At 43.2% G+C, this 15,666-nt stretch overlaps 3 protein-coding genes across 8 annotated transcripts in view; 1 reads left to right on the forward strand and 2 right to left on the reverse strand.

Moving 5' to 3' along the window:
- Positions 1 to 916: 916 nt before the first annotated feature.
- LOC113640698 (bri3 binding protein) lies at positions 917 to 4,287 on the reverse strand. Of its 2 annotated transcripts, XM_047818720.1 has the most exons (4): positions 4,130 to 4,280; positions 3,848 to 4,085; positions 2,785 to 2,887; positions 917 to 1,592 (listed from the first exon to the last, which is right to left on the reverse strand). In XM_047818720.1, the coding sequence occupies exons 2-4, from the start codon at positions 4,031 to 4,033 to the stop codon at positions 1,174 to 1,176; spliced, it is 708 nt and encodes a 235-aa protein (XP_047674676.1). In that variant the 5' UTR covers positions 4,034 to 4,085; positions 4,130 to 4,280; the 3' UTR covers positions 917 to 1,173. The 2 variants fall into 2 exon arrangements, with proteins under 2 accessions (XP_047674676.1, XP_047674675.1); XM_047818719.1 differs by having other exon boundaries at positions 3,848 to 4,287.
- A 690-nt stretch (positions 4,288 to 4,977) lies between these two features.
- rnf215 (ring finger protein 215) lies at positions 4,978 to 12,491 on the forward strand. Of its 4 annotated transcripts, none has more exons than XM_047818718.1 (10): positions 4,978 to 5,422; positions 6,134 to 6,292; positions 6,381 to 6,452; positions 6,534 to 6,604; positions 6,689 to 6,743; positions 6,869 to 6,979; positions 7,139 to 7,255; positions 10,755 to 10,886; positions 11,004 to 11,106; positions 11,720 to 12,491. In XM_047818718.1, exons 1-10 carry the CDS (start codon positions 5,135 to 5,137, stop codon positions 11,734 to 11,736), a joined length of 1,125 nt encoding a protein of 374 aa, XP_047674674.1. In that variant the 5' UTR covers positions 4,978 to 5,134; the 3' UTR covers positions 11,737 to 12,491. The 4 variants fall into 4 exon arrangements, with proteins under 4 accessions (XP_047674674.1, XP_047674673.1, XP_026999108.2 ...); XM_047818717.1 differs by having other exon boundaries at positions 4,988 to 5,422; positions 6,519 to 6,604; XM_027143307.2 differs by having other exon boundaries at positions 4,988 to 5,422; positions 6,875 to 6,979.
- A 435-nt stretch (positions 12,492 to 12,926) lies between these two features.
- Positions 12,927 to 15,666, reverse strand: part of ascc2 (activating signal cointegrator 1 complex subunit 2) — a 12,268-nt gene continuing 9,528 nt past the window's right edge. For both annotated transcript variants that reach the window (XM_047818714.1, XM_027143310.2), the window contains exons 14-19: positions 15,350 to 15,546; positions 15,126 to 15,245; positions 14,524 to 14,754; positions 14,231 to 14,318; positions 13,989 to 14,083; positions 12,927 to 13,901 (exon numbers count right to left, since the gene is read on the reverse strand). In XM_047818714.1, coding sequence (XP_047674670.1) covers positions 13,730 to 13,901; positions 13,989 to 14,083; positions 14,231 to 14,318; positions 14,524 to 14,754; positions 15,126 to 15,245; positions 15,350 to 15,546 — 903 coding nt within the window. In that variant the 3' untranslated portion in view covers positions 12,927 to 13,729. The remainder of the gene's footprint in view (positions 13,902 to 13,988; positions 14,084 to 14,230; positions 14,319 to 14,523; positions 14,755 to 15,125; positions 15,246 to 15,349; positions 15,547 to 15,666) is intronic.

The following is a 15,666-nucleotide window of genomic DNA, read 5'->3' on the forward strand; positions in this document are numbered from 1 at the left end:
GAGTATTAATGATCTATACATCTGAGAAAGTCTGATCCTGGATCAGTACTAATACACCAGCAGGCCTGAGAGTTAACCTGAACATGGTGTGTGTGTGTGTGTGTGGGGGGGGGTTGGTTAACACATTTTCCAGGGAACTATGGCCATATTTCAGCCACACAGATAACTGTCACACACACACACACACACACACACACACACACACACACACAGAGTTGAGTTTAAGCAATGTTTACCTGGTGACCTCTACAGAAAAACAAATAGAGATAGACAAAAAGACAGACAGTGTTCTGCTAAATCACAGGCCTGAGACAGACAGACAGACAGACAGACAGACAGACAGACACACACACACACACACAGGCAGAAAGACACATACACAGACAGGCAGAGACACAGACACACACAGACACACACAGACACACACACACTAGCACTTATTTTTAGTGAAACCTAGTGAACCAGTACTGATGTATTCAAGTACATTCATATTCTGTGTGTCGCTCTGGATAAGAACGTCTACCAATGATGTAGATGTAAACATGCTCACACACACACACACACACACAAATACATACACACACACACACAAATACATACACACACACACACACACACATCCAAACACACACAAATACACACACACCCCAATACACCCCCCCAACACACACACACCAATACCCCCCCCAAATACACACACATAGACGATCAGACACACACATGTATGTGCACTTATGTACATATATATACACACATGCACACACACACACACACACACATGCACACACACACACACACACTGGGGCTGTATTGCTAACAGGCTAACAGTGCTAATGTAACTGCACAGGTCGAGGATCAGTCTGCTGACTAAACATGATCATCTGTTTAACTAATTAACTGTGAAAACCCTTGTACGTGTCACTTCCTGTTTAACCATTCCTGTATTTCCTGTTCGATCAGAATAGGTGAGAAATTCAGTTTCATATTAAAAAGCTAACATCAGTGTGTAGCTACTACTATGTGGTGTATGTATAAGTGACCAGCTGCCTAGCAACCGGAGTGTTGGTGTGAAACCTACAGAACCATAACAGGAAAGTTAAACCCAGAACCACACGTTGACCCTAACCCCACCCCACCCCACCCCACCCCTGGCAATTCCTGAATGCCATCGCCTCATTGGTCGACGGAGCGTTCGAGGTTGTCGATCACCCTGCTGAGGCGGATGTTGAGGAGTCGTACCTGCGTCTCCAGGTTATCGATCTTATCCTCTAGCATAGAGCCTCCCTGTCTCCTCCAGTACGCAGACACCGGCCCTGTCAGGAAGTACACGCCCATGATGACCAGCAGGGGGAGCACCGCTTTCTCTGGGTCGCCCTCAAACTTCTGCAGCACGTACAAGCACGAGAGCGCAAAGAACAGCACACGCGCCGCCCAAAAGAAGCGACCCAACACGGCACGCAGAACCAGCATCACTGCCCCGAGAACCAAGGACACAAACCAGTACGCCAAGAACACCACACCCAGCAACAACAACACCCGAGATGGAGAACCTGACACTGACGACGGGCTGAAGTAATGAGACAGGGTGGAGGCTGAGAAAGAGAGAGAGATTAAAAGTGGTATTAATAATAATAACAATATTAATAATTAATTTCTGAATAAAATATTTCTTAAAAGCAAATAAACATAATTACACATCTAAGAATATTAATAAACAAAAGCAAGTACAATAAACAGTTATTAAAAGGTAATAACAATGAATATATGGTCATATGTATGCACGTAATAAATGGATAAAGAAAGGTAATAAACGATAGCACAGAGGTAATGTAGTGTAATGAACTGGTAATAATCGATAGCACAGAGGTAATGTAGCGTAATGAAGTGGTAATAATCGGTAGCACAGAGGTAATGTAGTGTAATGAACAGGTAATAAACGATAGCACAGAGGTAATGTAGTGTAATGAACAGGTAATAAACGATAGCACAGATGTAATGTAGTGTAATGAACAGGTAATAAACGATAGCACAGAGGTAATGTAGTGCAATGAACAGGTAATAATCGGTAGCACAGAGGTAATGTAGTGTAATGAGCAGGCAATAAACGATAGCACAGAGGTAATGTAGTGTAATGAGCAGGTAATAAACCATAGCACAGATGTAATGTAGTGTAATGAGCAGGTAATAAACGATAGCACAGAGGTAATGTAGTGTAATGAGCAGGTAATAAACCATAGCACAGATGTAATGTAGTGTAATGAGCAGGTAATAAATGATAGCACAGATGTAATGTAGTGTAATGTGCAGGTAATAAACGATAGCACAGAGGTAATGTAGTGTAATGAACAGGTAATAAACCATAGAACAGAGGTAATGTAGTGTAATGAACAGGTAATAATCGGTAGCACAGATGTAATGTAGTGTAATGAGCAGGTAATAAACGATAGCACAGATGTAATGTAGTGTAATGAGCAGGTAATAAACGATAGCACAGAGGTAATGTAGTGTAATGAACAGGTAATAAACGATAGCACAGAGGTAATGTAGTGTAATGAACAGGTAATAAACCATAGAACAGAGGTAATGTAGTGTAATGAACAGGTAATAAACGATAGCACAGAGGTAATGTAGTGTAATGAACAGGTAATAAATCATAGCACAGATGTAATGTAGTGTAATGTGCAGGTAATAAACGATAGCACAGAGGTAATGTAGTGTAATGAACAGGTAATAAAGTGTTATGAAAAGTAATAATGAGGTACGGAGTGTAAATGACTGGCGTACAATCGAGGCCCAGAGCATCCAGCAGGTCAGTCCAGCTCCTCCACAGAGAGTCCAGCAGCGAATCCACACCATGTACAAACCGCTCAGTGGTCCTGGAGAAGAACTGAACACACACACACACACACACACACACAGGTATAAATAAATGTGTAAATGTTTAAATACTGTGATTGTCTTATGAGTCTTTAATCCATTATGTCGGCACATTTGCACGAGTCAGAGATAAAGTCAGGTGAGGAAACGACTCCACAGCTGCTATGACACAAGTGACGTGTGACTTCACATTAAATTACAAACCGATAAACATTTTAACTAGTTCTGTAATCAATGTTTGTCAATAACAAGCTTTATGTAATTAACATTAACCTGTGTCAGTTTTTATTAGAACTGTAACAGTATTCATGAACAGTTATAGACTGCTGGACAGACTCCTTCTTCCTGAACTGTGATTGGTCAATAACCCCGACATACCTGTGTGTTGGCTTTGTTCTGCTCATAGTATTGGTTAGTTATCGCAAATCGTGTTACACCTGCTTTCGGTATCGAGGTCACGAATGTTGGTATCGTGGGGACCTTCCAGTTCTGATACCCCCTCGTGTGCATGCGTGTGTGTGTGTGTGTGTGTGGGGGGGGGGGTCCTGATCAGTAATAAGTGTTATAAACCTTATATAACACTTTAATGTTGTCGTCCCTGAACACGGAGCTGAGTCTCTGATACACGCTGCCTGTGTGTGTGTGTGTATGTGTGTGTATATGTGTCTGTGTGTGTATATGTGTGAATGTGTGTGTATATGTGTGAATGTGTGTATATGTGTGAATGTGTGTGTGTGTATATGTGTCTGTGTGTGTATATGTGTGAATGTGTGTATATGTGTGAATGTGTGTGTGTGTATATGTGTCTGTGTGTGTATATGTGTGAATGTGTGTATATGTGTGAATGTGTGTGTGTATATGTGTTGGTGTGTACGTATGTATGTATTCTGATGTGTGTGTGTGTGTGTATGTATGTGTGTGTGTATGTGTGTGTGTATATGTGTGTGTGTGTATGTGTGTGTGTATAAACCTTATATAAGGCTTTAATGTTGTCGTCCCCGAACACGGAGCCCAGCCCCTGATACACGGCCCCCGCTGCTCTCCTCAGGCCGCTGCTGCTGCCGCTGCTCCCGCTGCTGCTCCACTCCTTTCTGCTCCGCGCCGCTTCAGCCGTCAGTAAACAGCACAACATGAGTGTTAATGTCACCGCCTTCATCGTCAACACCGCTGATGGTCTTACACACACACTGATGGTCTTACACACACACACACTGATGGTCTTACACACACACTGATGGTCTTACACACACACTGATGGTCACTCACTCACACACACACTCTCTCTCACACACACACACACACACACACACACACACACTGTTCTGTGCTCATATAAAGCGCTAAGCTGAAGCTATTAACCGCGTTTCCTGGAAAAAACCGTTAATTTCTGAGCTAACCTCGTTCACAAACCCCGCCCCCTACAGCATGATTGGCTGTTACGGGGCCTCTTCACACAACGTGATTGGTTAGTTTGTATACACTTGGTGTGCGCTGATTAGACACTACACATGTCAATCACGAGATCGTCATTTTATTCCTATACACGTATTTATTCTGTTTGCACAAAGTCTTTTTATATTAAAGGACAACAAATACGAACAAAGTTACACTCAGTGTATACAGTTTTATACAGTCTCAAGTTTTAAAGAGTGACAAATAAATATCTGCACCCCCTGCCCCCAAAGAAAAATGATTATATAAAACATTACAAAACTTCATATTTTAATTAAACAAAACATATTAAATTATACAGTGTAGTGCTGTTGGTTAGTAGCCTTATTTTTCTGAGATTTAATTTATGATAAATTCATTATCTTATAAAATGTCATAAAGCCGGGGCCCCTGGCACCATCTCAGGGCCCCCAGTTTGAGAACCACTGACCCAGACTACTTGTTCTGAGCAGGTGTCAGTGAACGGGGCCTGGCGGAGGGCGCAGTGGACGCTGTTACACTGCCGTCTGGCGGCTAGAAACACAACTACAACCACATTTACACGGGATTTAATAACCACTCTATTAACGTACACATTAATTTAGTGTCAGTTGTTTTTTTATCTGAATCTCAGTGACATTGTAATTAATTTCAGGGCTGTTTTACTGATTAAACAAAGCGAAACTGAAAGATAACCCGACTACAGTTCCCTCTGCTGCCGCTAGATGGCAGAGTGATTATTAATATGTGGGTTTTTAAACAGAGAAGAAAAGGAAAACATTGAGGATCAGCTGATCGCGCGCTTTGGTACCGCTACAGCACAGTGATGATGATGATGATGATGATGATGATGATGATGATGATGATGATGATGATGATCGGGACTCGGTGCTGTGTATCCGTGGGGTCTGTGGTGTTGGTGTTGTTTTGTGCGCGCGTGACTCAGTGTGGTCTCGTGCACGGGGAGCAGATCGCGTTTGTGCGCGTGACAGTGCAGCAGGAACCCGGCAGCAGTTTGTTACAGGGGCGCGTGCTGCAGGGACAACAACAACAACAACAACAACAACAACAAACAACAGAGGAAGAGCACGAACTGCGGGGAGACCTACGATTGGTATACACACATACACACACACACACACACACACACACACACACACACAACACACCACATACACACAGATACACACACAGATTCACACACACACACACACACACACAGATTCACACACAGACACACACACAGATACACATACACACACACAGATGCACACACACACACACACACACACACACACACAGATACACACACACACACAGATACACACACACACACACACACACACAGATATATATATACAGACACATACACAGATACACACACACACACACACTCAGATACACACACAGTTACACACACAGTTACACACACACAAACACTCAGATACACACACACAGTTACAGACACACACAGTTATATAAACACACACACAGTTACACACACATACAGTATGCACAGTGCAGCATTGTGCTTGTTGCTGATGTCATCATCTGTGTCACATGACACTCAGTACACATCTGTAGGACTCTGTACATATGTGTAGTGTCTCTTTATGCTTTACTCACACGTTCCCTAAACACCTCATAAAAGCTCCACAGATCTATGGTGAAAAGGTCATGACCCCAACATGTGGTGTCATTTAGTGCACGTGCATTACGTGGCTTCCTGTAACACTAGAAGTCATAAAGGCAGAGGGGACAATATTCTAAAGTGGACTATAGCAATGTTTCATACTGTCACAACTGTGAGCTCGTTACCTCTCAGGTTAAAGATGAACATGAGAGTGTGAGGAGTACAGATCATAGAGGTGATGATGAAGGTCAGAGGTCAAAGCCCTGGATAGGTGTGGTCCCTGTCCAAATGGAGGAGAGTCCTGTCTCAAACAGCAACCAGGAGTCATTCGCCTCAACTGTAGTCAACAAGGTGAGAGAAACACACACACACACAGACACACACACACGCACACAATCACACACACACACAATTATATTATTCTTATTATTGTGTGCAGATGAAGAGGGCATTGGTTTTGGGGGCGTCGGCTCTCATCATCCTTGTGTTAAACCAGAACACACTGAGAGAGGTACACACAGTTTATCTGCTACACACACTAGTGTCTGTAGTGTAAGTGACACACTGTGCTTTACAGATGGACGTGTCTCAGCTTCTCTCTAAACCCATCATCATCATACAGAACTCTGACAACGTAACTAAACTGTTCGGGGCTCTGTTCAGGTAGCAGATACACACACACACACACACACACACACACACACAGGTATAAATAAATGTGTAAATGTTTGTGAATTGATTTTTCAGGGGTCTTCATGCAACTGCAAGAATTACATACAAAACATTTCTACAGAATAACCTGGTAAGCTGTAATACACACACACACACACACACACACACACACACACACACACACACACAGACAAAGACACACAGACACACATCATAAAATGTGTTTGTGTATGTGTGTGTGTGTGTGTGTGTGAGAGACAGGGTGCGACTCTCACTCTGTGGTCTAGTTGTGGTCGCTCCAGGTGGGGGCGCTATGGAGAGTGGCAGGGTGTCGTGTGCACCGGAGAGACCAACTCACCTGTACAGGTATAACACTGCTGTGTCCTGAAGCACACACACGTCACCACCCAGTGTATGTATCACCACCCTCAGGTCAGGTGTGTTAGTTATGTTGCTTTGTGTGTGTGTGTGTGTGTGTGTGTGTGTGTGTGTGTGTGTGTGTGTGTGTGTGTGTGTGTGTGTCAGAAATATCTGCAGCAGTTGTGGAACACTGTGGTGTTAATCGCTCTGATCCTCTCCACTGGAGTACTGGTCCAGGCCCGGTGGCAGAACCACGATGACCAGCTCACTGACCAGCTCCAGGTGAGAGAACACAGAACCTTGTGCTGAAGGACTCACAGTTATGTGAGGAAAGGGTCCAGTTACACAAGTGCTGTCAGTGGATAATCTGAGCTCCACATGCAGCCGGGGCAAGAAGGGTTATATAAAGGGATGGAGTTTTACAACAGTGTCTTAAACACCGACTGTAAATACACCTTTACACACAATCACTTTACACACAAACACTTTACACACAAACACTCTACACACAAACACTCTACACACAAACACTTTACACACAAACACTTTACACACAAACACTCTACACACAAACACTTTACACACAAACATTCTACACACAAACACTCTACACACAAACACTTTACACACAAACACTTTACACACAAACACTCTACACACAAACACTCTACACACAAACACTCTACACACAAACACTCTACACACAAACACTTTACACACAAACACTTTACACACACACACTACACACAAACACTCTACACACAAACACTCTACACACAAACACTCTACACACAAACACTTTACACACAAACACTTTACACACAAACACTATACACACACACTATACACACACACTACACACACACACTCTACACACAAACACTCTACACACAAACACTCTACACACAAACACTCTACACACAAACACTCTACACACAAACACTTTACACACAAACACTACACACACACACACTCTACACACAAACACTCTACACACAAACACTCTACACACAAACACTCTACACACAAACACTCTATACACACACTACACACAAACACTACACACAAACACTCTATACACAAACACTTTACACACAAACACTATACACACACACACTCTACACACACACTCTACACACAAACACTCGACACACAAACACTCGACGCACAAACCCTCGACGCACAAACACTCGACACACAAACCCTCGACGCACAAACACTCGACACACAAACCCTCGACGCACAAACACTCGACGCACAAACCCTCGACGCACAAACACTCTACACACAAACACTCTACACACAAACACTCTACACACAAACACTCTACACACAAACACTCTACACACAAACACTCTACACACAAACACTCTACACACAAACACTATACACACACACTACACACACACTACACACACACTCTACACACAAACACTCTATACACAAACACTCTATACACAAACACTCTATACACAAACACTCGACACACAAACACTCGACACACAAACACTCGACACACAAACACTCGACACACAAACACTCGACACACAAACACTCGACACACAAACACTCTACACACAAACACTCTACACACAAACACTCGACACACAAACACTCTACACACAAACACTCTACACACAAACACTCTACACACAAACACTCTACACACAAACACTTTACACACAAACACTACACACACACACTCTACACACACACACTCTACACACAAACACTCTACACACAAACACTATACACACACACTACACACAAACACTCTACACACAAACACTCTACACACAAACACTTTACACACAAACACTTTACACACAAACACTACACACACACACTCTACACACACACACTCTACACACAAACACTCTACACACAAACACTATACACACACACACTACACACAAACACTCTACACACAAACACTTTACACACAAACACTTTACACACAAACACTACACACACACACTCTACACACAAACACTCTACACACAAACACTCTACACACAAACACTCTATACACAAACACTATACACACACACTATACACACACACTACACACACACTCTACACACAAACACTCTATACACAAACACTCTATACACAAACACTCGACACACAAACACTTTACACACAAACACTCGACACACAAACACTCTACACACAAACACTCTACACACAAACACTCTACACACAAACACTCGACACACAAACACTTTACACACAAACACTCTACACACAAACACTCTACACACAAACACTCTACACACAAACACTTTACACACAAACACTTTACACACACACTCTACACACACACACTCTACACACAAACACTCTATACACAAACACTATACACACACACTACACACACACTCTACACACAAACACTCTACACACAAACACTCTACACACAAACACTTTACACACAAACACTTTACACACAAACACACTCTACACACAAACACTCTACACACAAACACTCTACACACAAACACTATACACACACACTACACACACACTCTACACACAAACACTCTATACACAAACACTCTATACACAAACACTTTACACACAAACACTATACACACACACACTACACACAAACACTCTACACACAAACACTTTACACACAAACACTTTACACACAAACACTACACACACACACTCTACACACAAACACTCTACACACAAACACTCTACACACAAACACTCTACACACAAACACTCTACACACAAACACTATACACACAAACACTCTACACACAAACACTATACACACACACTACACAAACACTCTATACACAAACACTCTATACACAAACACTATACACACACACACTCTACACACACACACTCTACACACACACTCTACACACACACTCTACACACAAACACTTTACACACAAACACTCGACACAAACACTCGACACAAACACTCGACACACAAACACTCGACACACAAACACTTTACACACAAACACTCTACACACAAACACTCTACACACAAACACTCTACACACAAACACTCTACACACAAACACTCTACACACAAACACTTTACACACAAACACTCTACACACAAACACTTTACACACAAACACTCTACACACAAACACTCTACACACAAACATTCTACACACAAACACTTTACACACAAACACTTTACATACAAACACTACACACACACTCTACACACAAACACTCTACACACAAACACTCTACACACACACACTCTACACACAAACACTCTATACACAAACACTATACACACACACTACACACAAACACTCTATACACAAACACTATACACACACACACTCTACACACACACTCTACACACAAACACTTTACACACAAACACTCGACACACAAACACTCGACACACAAACACTTGACACACAAACACTTTACACACAAACACTCGACACACAAACACTTTACACACAAACACTCGACACACAAACACTTTACACACAAACACTCGACACACAAACACTTTACACACAAACACTCGAAACACAAACACTTTACACACAAACACTCGACACACAAACACTCGACACACAAACACTTGACACACAAACACCTCCTTTACACCTGTATAGATTATCAGGACAGAAAGCAGCTCAGTGTGTAAAATAGCTCTTGCTCACACTGTTCTTTTATATTACATACTTTATATTGTGTTCTGACACACACACACACACACACATTATAATTTCATAACCTCTGTGTGTGTGTGTGTGTGTGTGTGTGTGTGTGTGTGTGTTAGCTTCACCCCAAACAGGAACTGCTGGATAAACTTTCTCTGTTAAAGACCCGGACATTTCGTCAGAGAAAACACACCGAGCCGCCAGACACAGACAACTGCGCTGTGTGTTTAGAGCAGTACACTACTAACCAGGTAACACACACACACACACACACACACACACACACAGTATCCTACTCATTTCAGATCATGACATTGTACTTGTACTTTACTGATCTGACCTCCCTTGTGTGTGTAACGTGTGTGTAGTGTTTGAGGGTTCTGCCATGTCTACATGAGTTCCACAGAGATTGTGTTGATCCGTGGCTTCTCCTGCAGCAGACCTGTCCTCTCTGTAAACGCTGTGTACTCAGTACGTCCATCACACTCACACACACACTCACACGCACACACACACTCACACTCATAGACACACACACACACTCTCTCACACACACACGCACGCACACACACACACTCACACACAAGCACGCACACACGCACGTACACACGCACACACACACGCACACACACTCACACACTCACACGCACACACACACTCACACTCATAGACACACACGCACGCACACACACACACACTCACACACACGTACACACGCACACACACACTCACACACACACACACTCATACACACTCACTCACTCACACTCTCACTCACTCATACACACACACACTCTCACTCACACTCTCACTCATAGACACTCACACACACACACACACACACACTCACACACACACTCACACACACACTCACACACACACTCTCTCACACACTCGCTCACACACTCGCTCACACACTCGCTCACACACACACACACACACACACACACACACACACACACACACCAGGTGTTTGTTCTGAGTTTAGAGCTCTGGTTTTTCTGCCTGATCTGCTGTAGAAAAGTTTTATTAACATTTTATAAATCTATCACAGTCTGATAAAGTTTCTCTCTCGCTCTAACAGCAGGAAATGTATGCTGACGTTCTGAAATCTCGGCTCACTCTGGAATCTCTATCAGGTCAAATCATCTCAAGATGTCAAGTTCTAGGAACCTTCATAATGTACATGCAGCGTCTCCATGGAAACAAACCCTGACCTCAGATCGGAAATACTTCCTAACTTTAGGATTTTTTAAATCCTGTGACTGTACAGTATGTTTGTGTAGAATGACATTGTACACACGCAGGATCATGGTGTGTGTGTGTGTGTGAGAGTGTGTGTGTGAGTGAGTGTGTGAGTTTGTGTGTGTGAGTGAGTGTGTGAGTTTGTGTGTGTGTGAGTGAGTGAGTGAGTGAGTGAATGAGTGAGTGTGAGTGAGTGTGTGAGTGAGAGTGTGTGTGAGTGAGTGAGTGAGAGTGAGTGAGTGAGTGAGAGTGTGTGTGAGTGAGTGAGTGAGAGTGAGTGTGTGTGTGAGTGTGTTCCAGATCACACACATACATTTCAAAGTGAGCAGAAGAATCCTGCAGTTTTACTGCTAATGAAGATGTCATCTGTGTTTTATTTAATTATTTATATTATTTAATAACTATTTTAACAATCTTTAATTAATGGAGACAGGAATCGAAATAGATTTTATTTTAAATCTCTATATAAATGTAAAAAAATATTTTTAAAGCTATGACGAGTGTAAAGTGTTAATGCCCAGGATTATAGTGATGGAGGGATGAAGAAGAGAAAGCATGAAAGGAAGAATAAATAAATGGATGAATGAAAATAAAGAAATCTTTAAAATCGACTGCTGTCAGAAATTCAGACGAAAGTTCTGAGCCCCAAGTCCTGAGTTCTGGACTGTGATGGAACCTTCATCTGTTCGCGGAGTTTTTCATGTTTTCCTGCAGGTTTAGGTGATCAGTACATCATCAGGACTTTAGTGCTCCATCTCAGGCGTCAGTGCTCCAGCTCAGAGGTCAGTGCTCCAGCTCAGAGGTCAGTGCTCCAGCTCAGGCGTCAGTGCTCCAGCTCAGGCGTCAGTGCTCCAGCTCAGGCGTCAGTGCTCCAGCTCAGGCGTCAGTGCTCCAGCTCAGGCGTCAGTGCTCCATCTCAGACCCAAGAAGAAGAATAAACCTTTGTACATTCGTTTGTTGGTTTGTACAAATGTGTCGGTTGTCTTTCATCAGATCAGACTTGTATCAGATTGTAACACACACACACACACACACACACAGCTGTGTGTCTTCAGAACAGTATTTATTATTTCCAATTTGAAGTTTACATCATTTTCCAAAATGTGTTTTTGTAAAAGTGGAAGTTCTCAAAGGCGACTCTCTCTCTCTCTCTCTCTTGTTCTCACACGCTCTCTCTCTCTCACGCTCGCTCTCACTCTCACACACTCTTGAACGCTCTCGCTCTCATTTCACATGGTGATAATCAGAAGTGCTCCTGTCAGTTAATAATCAGTGAAACATCTCATTGCAATCACAATATTGTTGCCATGGTTACTTCAGAATGAGGTAGGAGGTGGCCTGCATGGGGGCGGAGCCACACAGAGCCTGTGTGGAGAAAGTGTGAGTGGGAAGCAGATGTTTGGAGCAAAGCACTTTCAGCTTAAAGCAGTTTTAAATCTAAATGAATGTATTTGTTATTAAAGGACATTGTTTGTGCTCTAGTCCTTTTGTCCTACAGCTGAACACAGATTATAGGGTTTATGGTGATAAACGTCACAATCAGAGAGAAACTGCTACTGCATTCGTGTGATATAAAGTGTGACATGATCACATCACTACAGCTGTGTGGAATAAACCTCTCTGTCCCATCACACCATCACCGCTCCTCCATCACCGCTCCTCCATCAGTTTATATTTAAATCTAATTCTTTTCCTTGAACACAATAAAGTGCTGAAGGGGTTTTGGTTGCATCTCAGTCACATTGGATCAGGACACAATCCTGTCTTTATGTTAATAAAAATCTGGTGGAAAAAGGCAAATATCTGGCAACTAGGTGATGATATGCATCACCATGGCAACAGAAGTGCATCATGATGGGATCATGCCCTTGTTCCTCTTCCTGTCTGCCAGCGATCGACGACTGTGATTGGCTCCTCGTCCCTTGTGTGCTTCCTTCTTGCGGCGATCGATGAGTGTCTCCTGTGTCTGGCCCCGCCCCTTCGGACCGCCCACCACATTGTTTGGGGGTGGAGCTCTGTAGCTGTATCAAAGCAGGGCATGCTTATTATTAATATATGAGAGTGTGTGTGTGTGTGTGTGTGTGTGTGTGTGAGAGAGATAGTCTCACCCTCTCCTGTTCTGCATGGCGGCTCGTCGGGCCTCGGCTCTCTCTCTCAACACAGCTGGGTCCTGCACAAACTGATCCCGCTTTACTGCTGACTCCTACACACACACACACACACACACACACACACACACACACACACACACACACACACACACAAAGACACACAATTCATGCGTGATGTGAGTTGATGGGCTGACAAAAGCTAGGACATGGTATATATGTGTGTGTGTGTGTTTCTGCACCTTCTCCTCTTCCTCTTCCTCCTCTCCTTCATCCTCCTCTTCCTCCCGCTTTGCTGAGGCTCTGAGCACCAGAGGGGTTGTAAATGGCCTACAGAGAGAAAAGGTCAGAGGTCATCTAAACTAGTTCTGTGCAAAACTCTTACATTAATAGTGCGCTTTAAGTTATTTAAAAGTTATTTTCTGATTGGAAAACGATACTAAAGCAGTTCTGACACACAGACACACTCTCACGCACTCTCTCACACACTCTCGCACGCACACACACTCTCACACACACTACTCTGAAATTGTACCTGCGACTCAGCAGCTCAGCGTCCTCGTCCAGGTCGTTGGCTCCCACCTGGTTGATGTCATACGTGTCATCATATTCATCATCATAGTCATTAATGAGATAAGCGTTGTCTTGGTTACTGTCCGTTGCTATGAGAACCTCATCCACAACAGTTTGGTAGGAGCGATATCTGTCCCTCTGATCATTAATGTGTTGTTTGTCATTGAGCATATCACGTGTGCTCGCTCCCTGTCTGACACACACACACACACACACATTTTAATTTAATCCATGACCTTTATGTTCACACAAACACACAGAAGGCTTCAGATTAAATTTTATGATGACAGAAATAATGTGTTACAGCAACGGCTCAGAAGACACCTTTAACTGTCTCTCTCTGAGAACGAGTGCATTCATATAAAGCTCATGGTACAGACGGAGCTACTGTGTGTGACACGCTGTTCTACAGAAACACTGCACACCTTCTGACCAATCAGGTGCGAGTATAAAGACCACACTGTGGTATAAAGACACTGACAGCTCTTTTGCCCCTGGTGTTTATTTTGGAGCACTGAGAGTGATATGATGCTGTTCTTGTCTGTAAAACTATGACCCCCTCACCTCCTGCCCCTCCACACACGACTCATGTCCACCTTCTCCCGGGAAAACACGTCAAACTCGTCATCATCAAACACGTTGGATCTGGAGCTGAGTACAGGGGGCGGAGTTTCCTTCACCAGTCTAAAGTGAGAAATCACACACCACATGTACAGAAAGGTTAATGTGGCTAAAGGTAAGGGAGTTTATATAGCCTCTAGTTTAGCATGGTGTTGGTGAGTGGAGACCTTGGCATGTTCCTGTCGAGGTTCCTCAGCTCAGGAGTCAGGCGGTTCTCCAGGATGTTGTTGATGACCAGTTCACCATCGTAGCCGTACGTCTCCAGGCAAGACATCACAAAGCCCTCACCTAAATCTGGCAGCAAGTCTCTGATGTGAGAGAGCAGAGACTCCAGCTCTCCAGCACTCAAACTGCACACTGCCCCCTACAGGAGCACAAGAGAATTACTCAGCACTGAGAGATGAAACCCCACTTTGTAATTGTTTGTCTGACAGAAAAAAACTTCATGAATAAACAAATGTATAAAAGTTGCTCAAGGGAAAAT

Source organism: Tachysurus fulvidraco, chromosome 9, assembly GCF_022655615.1.
Source record: "Tachysurus fulvidraco isolate hzauxx_2018 chromosome 9, HZAU_PFXX_2.0, whole genome shotgun sequence".
In the NCBI taxonomy this organism is placed as follows: Eukaryota; Metazoa; Chordata; class Actinopteri; order Siluriformes; family Bagridae; genus Tachysurus; species Tachysurus fulvidraco.

Bases quoted from the DNA above. Each gene is read 5' to 3' on its own strand.
- LOC113640698 (XM_047818719.1), bottom strand. From the start codon at position 4,033: ATGAAGGCGGTGACATTAACACTCATGTTGTGCTGTTTACTGACGGCT. The intron at 2,888-3,847 runs GTTTATACACAC...GTGTGTGTTCAG, and splicing joins ACATTAAAGCCTTATATAAG to TTCTTCTCCAGGACCACTGA. The intron at 1,593-2,784 runs GTACGCCAGTCA...TCTCTTTCTCAG, and splicing joins GGATGCTCTGGGCCTCGATT to CCTCCACCCTGTCTCATTAC.
- rnf215 (XM_047818717.1), top strand. From the start codon at position 5,135: ATGATGATGATGATGATGATGATGATGATGATGATGATGATGATGATG. The intron at 6,293-6,380 runs GTGAGAGAAACA...TATTGTGTGCAG, and splicing joins CCTCAACTGTAGTCAACAAG to ATGAAGAGGGCATTGGTTTT. The intron at 6,605-6,688 runs GTAGCAGATACA...TTGATTTTTCAG, and splicing joins CTGTTCGGGGCTCTGTTCAG to GGGTCTTCATGCAACTGCAA.